The sequence below is a fragment of the Alligator mississippiensis genome, chromosome 16 (genome assembly GCF_030867095.1).
Source record: "Alligator mississippiensis isolate rAllMis1 chromosome 16, rAllMis1, whole genome shotgun sequence".
Lineage (NCBI taxonomy): Eukaryota > Metazoa > Chordata > Crocodylia > Alligatoridae > Alligator > Alligator mississippiensis.
In genome coordinates this window covers 1,900,587-1,908,512 of record NC_081839.1, presented here as the reverse complement: position 1 = coordinate 1,908,512, position 7,926 = coordinate 1,900,587, and the positions used below count along the sequence as shown (strand labels likewise).

General features: G+C 67.3%; 1 protein-coding gene across 1 annotated transcript; it reads right to left on the bottom strand.

The window, feature by feature from the left end:
• Positions 1–355: 355 nt before the first annotated feature.
• ABHD8 (abhydrolase domain containing 8) lies at positions 356–7,696 on the bottom strand. The gene is made up of 5 exons (XM_006272119.4): positions 7,453–7,696; positions 2,975–3,707; positions 1,718–1,888; positions 1,257–1,473; positions 356–1,042 (listed from the first exon to the last, which is right to left on the bottom strand). The coding sequence occupies exons 2-5, from the start codon at positions 3,697–3,699 to the stop codon at positions 890–892; spliced, it is 1,266 nt and encodes a 421-aa protein (XP_006272181.2). The 5' UTR covers positions 3,700–3,707; positions 7,453–7,696; the 3' UTR covers positions 356–889.
• Positions 7,697–7,926: the final 230 nt, after the last annotated feature.

The window sequence follows — 7,926 nt, the reverse complement described above, 5'->3', positions numbered from 1 at the left end:
TCCGGGCAGAGACCTCCAGTGTCAACAGTGCCAGGACGCCGCCTCGCCGCTCTCCTGGGCCCTGCGGCAGCGAGCTAGACGGGGTCTCTGTCGGAGCTGCTGGCGTCCGGGGGTGATGGTGATCGGTGACGTGAGTGGGGGCGTTGCATCCTCGGCGCATGGCCTGGCTGACCTGGGGCAGGGGGGCTTCAAATTGGCTTCCTGGGAGTCTCCCCCATTGGTTGCAGAAGGGCTGGACAAGGGGTTCCTCACAGCTGGTGCAAAACCGCCCCAGCCCCTGGCAGGGCCACAAATGGACCACCCTCCTCCCCACCCCCAAGCTCCGAGGCTGTTCCCAAGGTCGGACAGCACCTCCTCCCCCCGCCAGCCGCAGCACCCGTGCATGCTGAACCCCCCTTCCTTGCACGCCTCCTGGGCAGGGGGTGGGCCGCTGCTGCTGCCATCAGCTGTAGCCAGGAAAGGCCTCGCCGGCTGGGGAAGCCAATGCCCCCCAGGCTGGGGGCAGGCACCCGCTTCCCCGGCTGGAGGCAGCTCCAGGTGCTGGGAGCCAGCTCGTGGGTGTTGTCCTCCTCTGGCCTGTGGGTGCAGGAGGGGAGAGCCCCTTCCCTGCGCTATTGCAGCGCAGCGGGTCTGATCTCAGCCCCTGCAGCTGAAGGAGTCGCCGGGCTCCGCCGTGCCGGGAGCAGGGCCCTGCGGCACAGGGGAGGGGGATGCTGCCAAGGAAGGGGATGGAGGGGCTCTGGGGTGGCTGCCCCCCGTCCAGGTCTGCTGGCTCCTCTGGCCTGTGCCCTCCGGGCCCTGCCCCTGCAGCCCCCATGCCAGGGCCAAGCCAGACCTCCGTGCTCGTGCCAAGTCCCTCTGGTCGGGGCGGCCCCGCTCCCAGGCTGGCTCATTTCTTCTCCCCTCCTTTCCCTTCCTGGGCCGGCGTCTCGGGCTCCCAGAGCAGGAACTCGTGGAGCAGGGTGTTCACGGTCTCGGGACACTCCAGCATCACCATGTGGCTGCCCTCGTCGATCACCTTCAGGAACGCGATCAGCAGGATCTGGGGAGCGGGGAGACGGCACCGCGCGGCCGTGAGCCCGGGAGGCGCCGAGCACCCAGATGGGGCTGCAGGGAATGGGACGCGCCCTTTGATCCCACCCGTCCTCGGCCCCGGGGAGAGCGCCACGCGGCTTCTGGACACTAGGAGGCATCACAGGCCCAATGAGGCAGCCAGGAGGGCAATGGGGCAGGTTGCAAGAGCCCCGGGGCCCTACCTCGGCCATGCGCTGGTCCTCCTCCACGGGGACAAACTTGTCGTGCATGCCGTGGACCAGCAGCACGGGCACGGTGAGCTCGGCGTGGTACACCTCGTCGCCCTCCGGCCAGTACTGCCCGCTCATCATGGCCCGCAGCACAAAGGACGAGACGTTGAAGGCGTTGCCCTCCTTCAGCAGCTGCTTCTCTTTGGCACCCTGGCGCGCGAAGCCGGCCCTACGGGGTAGGACGGGAGGGCGGGCATGGCTCCAGCTGGGCAGTGGACCTAGGTCCACGGGCCTGCCTGGCCCCAATCCTGCCCAGGGTCAGGGGACCCGTTCATCCCCAGCCCCAGGGATGCTGCTCTCAGCCCCCCGGGCAGGGAGGCAGCCTGCGGTCCTGGCACCTCCGCTCCTTCCCAGTGAAGGATGAGGCATCCGCACCAGCCCCCACGGTAGTCCTCCCCCGCTTGGGCACTCACTTGAGGAAGCTCCAGGCCAGGCAGGGGGACAGGCAGTGGAGGACACAGGTGGGCATGTTGAAGATGGAGCAGAGGCTGGGCTCCAGCGCCGTGGGGCCCCCGCCGTTGATCATGATCACTTTGTGCACCAGGTCTGGGTACTCGTGTGCCAGGAAGGTGCAGAAGGAGACGCTGTGGGGGAGAAGGGAGCACTGAGCCAGGTGGTGGGGGCATCAGGGCTCCCCCAGGGTCGGGGCATTGCCAGGCATGCAGTGCTCAGACTCATGCAGAGGCTCTTGGGGGGGCACGGAGCTGCTGCCACCCAGCACAGCGGGGCCAGCTCGCACAACCGTGATGCAGTGCACTTGCTTGCACGGTGCCTCTTGCACCAGGACCCCTGGAGGGTGCAGCTCTGAGCCCATCGTCAGCCCTGATCCCCATCCTGCTCCCAGCCCAGCTGCACCCCGGGGCACTGCTCCTTTAAGAGCTCCCTTTCCTTCCCTACCTGCTCAATCCTCACCTAATCAGCTTTCCTGGGTTTATGGCTATTTATAGCGGGTCCCCAGCCCTGGCACCCCCCTGCTCAGCCCTGCACCAGGGGTCACCGGCAGGGCTGGGCCCGGCCTGGGCTCCTAGCTGAGGGCACGGCCAGGGCTGCCGTGCTGGGGGAGCGCAAGCTTGGATGCTGGCATGGCTGTGAGTGCAGCCTTAGCCTTGCTGGGCGAAGCTCCAGGCCTGCCCCTGCCTGGAGGGATGGAGCTGGAGGCACCTCCCTGGCTGTACGCCGAAGCCTGGGCACAGCTCCGTGCCACCGGTCCTGAGGTCCAGGGCATGCTCAGAGCTGAGCACGGGCCCCAGAGGCTCCCCCACAGGGTGGGGGACAAGCCCCTGGAGCTCCCAGCAGGGTTGCCTGGGTCAGCTGGGGGGCATCCGTGGGTCTGGAGCTGGCTGGATGCACCCCAGCTGATGCTAATGGCCCCTGAGCAGCCAGGGCTTGGATGGGCTCTGCAGAGCTCTCCTCTTCTGCCCCCACAGAGCTCCCTCCATACAGGGGCAGCACCTGGGGGGGGGGTGCTGTTGCCCCCAGACCCCCCCACCCCACCCCACATAGCTCAGGAACGACCCTCCAGGATGTGGGGACAGGCCAGGCGGTCGATCCAACCTGTGACCCCCATGGCCTGTCTAGTCGGGAAGCCCCAGTCCCCCTGGTTCCAGGGCTGGGCACGGGGACCGTGGGGGCCCAGTCCCTCCAAACTGCCCCATCTGGGGGACCCTTACCCATAAGAGTGGCCGATGAGGATGTTCCTCTTCTTGGCGTAGCGCTTGAAGACAGCCCGCATGTCCTCGGCCAGGGCGTAGAAGGTGTAGGCGGCCGCTACCTGCGGCGCGGAGCTGCTGCCGTGCCCAGCTAGGTCGGGGGCCACCACCTCGTAGCCCAGCTTGGTGAAGAAGTCCAGCTGCTCCTTCCAGATGTGCAAGGACCCACCCACGCCGTGGATGAAGAAGAGCACGATGTCGCCCTGCGTCCCCTTGCAGCTGGTGATGCGCTTCTGGCAGTCGATGCTCACCACCTTCTTGGGCTTGCGCTTGCGCTGCCGGCCGGGGGCCACCGCCTCGCGGGTAGGGGTGGGCACCGGGGCCTGGCCCGCGGCATCGGACAGCTCCAGCTCGACGGTGCCGGTCGGCTCCACGGTGCCGTTGGGGCACTGCAGGATCTCGGCGCGCAGGGCATCGCCCAGGTTCTCGATGACCAGCTGCCCGTTGCGGTACACGGTGATCTTACGCTTGCAATGCACCGTGCCCCGCTCGGGCGCGGGGTCCTCGGGCACCGCTTCCTCTCTGGGCCGGGCTGGCAGGGCATGCTTCACCCGCAGCACCCGCCCTGGCTTCACCTCCACGAAGCTGAAGCCATCGCGGGACTCGACGCTGTCCAGGGGCCCCACCGCGCTGGTCGCCTTGCCCGTGAGGCAACACAGGATCCCATCAGTGATGCTGGTCAACATGCTGCTTCCTGCGGGGGGGAGGACAGCAGTTAGGGGGGCACGTGTGCCAGCTGCTGTCTGTGCCCAGATCCCCTCGCTCACTCTGGTTTGGCACCAGCTGTGGATCTGGCCCTGTCCAGGCCAGGGGAGCCATGCAGCTGCATGAGATGGGCACAGACCTGCCATGGGCAGCTGCTCAGAGGTGTGCATGTGCCCTCACCTGCCCTGGCTCCTCCAGTGCCAGCAGGGCCAAGTCCGGCTGTCATGTCCAGCAGCCTCCATCCCACCCAGGACCCCCGAGCGGGCTCAGCAGGCCCCATCCCGCTCTTACAGGTGCTGGAGAGAAGGCAGTGCCCAGGCCTGGCACCTCACAGCGTGGGCCTGGAGGGGATAAGGTCCTGGTGCCTGGATCGCGCATAGCGGCACTCTGCCCTTGCCCGGCGCCCGGGCACCCTGCAGATGCAGCCCTTGCCCAAGCAGGGGGAGAGTGGGGGGCTTCACAGCCAGGGCCCAGCATGGCAGACGGTCTGGTGTGCAGCCCCCCAACCTGGGAAAGGAGGGGGTGCATCTCCTGCGGTTGGAAACCCCTGTTGAATGGGTGGGTGGACAGCTCTCCTTGGGGCCGATCTTGGTTTTGGGATGAGCAGCCTAAGATGCACCACGGGGAAGGGCTGAGCATGGAAAGAGAGGTCATCATGACACCCTGCTCCAGGCACTGCCATGACAGTGCCAACGTGGAAACATCTAAACGCTGCAGACACCGGGCATGGGAGACGGCCGGGTGCGGGGACGAGGCCCGAGATGCACTCGCTCCACAAGCGGCTCGGGGGGTCGGGGAGGGGGGTGAGGGGCTCCACTGTCCCCGAGGGGCACGGCCGGTTCCCAGTGACATCCCCACAGGTCTCAGCAGGACATGGCAGGGTGGGGTTGCCCCCTTCACTGCCCTGCCATGGGGCATGGGGAGGTCTTTCCCTGCCAGCACTTTAGGGCAGGAGCGCCCCAATCCTGACCGCAGCCCCTGGGCACAATGCTGGGGACTGAGCCACCAGGCGGGGTAGGGAGGCTTGGGGTGGGCGAGTGCAGGGGTCCGTGGCTAGCAGCGCACCCAGGGACCACGTAGGCCATCTTGGGGTGGCTTTGCTGCCTCCGTGCAAACAGCAGGTCTCTACTGACCGCGGGGACTGAGCACTAGGGGACAAGCCCGGCACAAAGCTCAAGCCTCCGGGGCTGCAGCTGGGCCTGGAAGAGCCAGAGCCCCGGAGGGGGGCGGGAGTCCCCCACATGCAAGCAGAGCTCCAGGTCAGCTGTGGTCAGATCCTTGCACCGATGGGGGGTTGTGGGCTGGAGCCTGTGCACAGAGGGGGGTCTCATACTAGGGGCTCCTGTGTCCATCTCCCCTCCCCAAGGCAGGGAGCAACAACCCACTGCCCCAGGAGATGGCTGGGGAAACAGGCACGTGATGAAGTAGGGGCAAGGGCTACATGCAACCCCCCCAGATCACCCCTGGCTGTCAGTCCTGTTAAATGAATGATGAGCTAAGCCCCCCCCACCTGCAAGCAATGAGCTGCCTACAGGTGCTGGGCCCTGCGCCAGGCTCTGACCTACATAAGAGGCCAGCAGGCACTGAGTCTTGGCTGCAGATGCTGGGGGTTATGGAGGGGAGGGCTGCTGGCTGGTGGGGTACAGGCTATGGCAGGGACCGAAGTGCTGCTGCTGGATGCCAGGGAGAGAGGGGCAGTGCCTGATGGAAAGGCAGGGAGCTGGAAAGAAGAGAGCTGTCCCTGCAGGCTGGGGCTGGGGGTGCTGCTTGTATATGGGGGTCTTTGCAAGCTGGAGCTGCAGGGCAGGGCGATCCCCCGCAGCCCTGCTCCAGCCTGATGCTGTCTGTGCAGGGGACCTGGGGAGACTCCAGCCCCTGCATGGCAGGAGCGCCTCCATTACTGCTGGAGCCAAGGCTGGTGGATTATCGATGCCGATGGGCTTCAGGACAGGGTGCTGTCAGCCCCGTGGAGAGTGGGGCTGGACTGGGGGCATTTTGGGGGGCTGCCTTGCTGTGAGGGGAGCCTCTCCCTCCCTGAGGCAGTGACCCTTGCAGCCTGGCAGGTGGGCTGGCGTGCTTCCAGGGGACCAGGCCTCCCCATCCCAGGGGTGCGGAGTGATGCCCCGTGGGGTTACCAGGGCAGAGCTCAGACACGGCAGGGGGATCGGAGCGGTCCCATCTGGGCGCGGGGAATGTGGGGCCTTGCACCTGGGAACTGGGCCTCCTTGCTTCTGCCTCCGCTTTGGGCAGGGAGCAGGGACGTGGCCCCAGGACTCCTGGGTCCCCGTGTGCTTACGCAGGTTGCATATCCGTGACCCACATCTTCCCCCTTGCCAACCACGCGCTGACGGTCTCCTGAAAGCTGTTCAAATGCATGTGACCTGCGACTACTTTCGGGCTCCTCGGGCAACCATCCCCTCCTCGTACTGATGCAAGGTCCTGGTACCACCGCAGTGGTTCCAGCTGTGGGCAGCCTGCGAGCTGCATGTCTCTGCAGTGATTTTTTTTGTTTTGTCTTCCCCATCAGCGGCTTAAACCCCAGGCGGCTGTCAGTGCCCATTTGTTCTCCCAGCCCAGCCTGGCTGTGCCCTAGCAAAGCTGGGGGGAGTTATCCATGGGGCTCTGGGCAGCCCCCTTCCTTCAGGAGATGCCCCTGGCACACGGCAGTCGCCAGGTCCCCCTTTCTGCCGGCCACGGCCTCCCTGCGTGTTGCAGAGCTGCTTGCAAAGCCACGTGCGCCTCGGCACCCGGGAGCTCTGTCCTGCTCCACAACACCCCGACCCCCAGCGAGAAGGGGGGACACCCTGGGACCCCCCTGCTCTGGTCCCCGCCCAGGCCCAGGACCCTGCTGCCCGGGGCTGTGCTCGAGTCGCAGGATGAGATGCCTTGAGCCAAGGCATGCAGCTGGAGAGGGGTACAAGCAGGGAGGCAAAGGACAGGGCCCATGTCTGCTCGGATCAGATGGGCCCAGAGCCGGGCGCTCGACCTGCTTCCAGCCCGGCTCTGCCACGTGCTGCGGCCCCAGCGGGATGGCCAGGCAGGGCTCGTGCACCCAGGAGGGCCGGCCCCACAGCTCCCTTGTGCTCCCCCTGCAGAAACGCCTGCCAGGCCAGAGCTTGGTCCTCGGCCCAGGGATTAGCGCTGCTGCAAAGCCAGGAGTTGGCTCCGCTCGCCCCTGCAAGGATGGGCTGAGAGGAGGCGGCAGAGCTGAAGCAGCTGCAGGGCAAGAGGAGCCCACGCAGCGCGGCAGGGCCACGGTGCCCGCGACCCCCTCGCTCCAAACGACGCCGAGCAACGCGGGGCCGCGAGGGCTTGGGCCAGGCCAGGGAGCGCCGCAGGACTCCCCGGGGCACCCGAGCCCAGCGGGCAGGGGAAGGCTGGCGGGCGCCAATGTAGGGCAAGGAAGAGCAGCTCTGCAGGGGACCGAGCTCCCGCAGCGCGGCAGAGCCGGAGCCTGCGCCCGAGCCCCTTCCAGCCCAGGGTGAAGGCGCCTGCGGCCTTTCCCTCGTTCCTGCAGTGGAGGGGGGCGGGATCCATCAGAAAGCAGGAGGAAAAGCCCCCCCAGGACCAGCCTGGTGCAGGGCAGCTGTGCCCAGCACACCCCAGCTTGGGGGGGGCCCTGCCGGGCAGCTGCGACCAAAGGGGGGCATCCCCCTCACCGCCGCTTACATAAGGCCGGGCGGGCACCCCTCCAGTCCCGCATCCCCCCCTGGCCTGGGGCCAGCCCCGCTCACCTCATCGGGGGCTGCGGATGCCCAGAGCGAGCCCGCACGGAGCCGAGGCCGGACCGATCACATCGTCCGCGGGCACCGGGAGGGGGCTGCGCTCCCCACCCGCCCCCCGGCTCCCCATGAGCCGCCCGGCAGGCAGAGCGGGGCTCGGCTCCGGGGGGCTCTGTGCCCTTGTCCGCGCCGGAGCCACAGAAAAGCCCTTAGGTCCCTCCTAGCGAGGAGGGGTTTGGGATGACGGGCAGGGAGGCAGGAGCCCGGCTTTGCGGTGCGAGGCTTGGCGGGGGAAGGAGGGAGGAGATGCCTGGACCAGCCCCTCCTGGCAGGGACCGAGACTCCAGGCCTGCACCTGCTGCAAAGCCTGGTCCTACCCCCCCACCCCTGCATCTTGTCTCGTGGGGCTGGGGGCGTCTTTGGGGAGCCTCGGGTCTGGGATTCGCCTGAATGCACCAGACCCTCCGTTTTCACTAAGGAAAGGGA

Coding starts and splice junctions, on each gene's coding strand:
- ABHD8 (XM_006272119.4), bottom strand. CDS start 3,699: ATGTTGACCAGCATCACTGATGGGATCCTGTGTTGCCTCACGGGCAAG. Junction 1,474..1,717: donor CTGGCCTGGAGCTTCCTCAA/GTGAGTGCCCAA, acceptor CCTACCCCGTAG/GGCCGGCTTCGCGCGCCAGG. Junction 1,043..1,256: donor AGGACCAGCGCATGGCCGAG/GTAGGGCCCCGG, acceptor CCCGCTCCCCAG/ATCCTGCTGATCGCGTTCCT.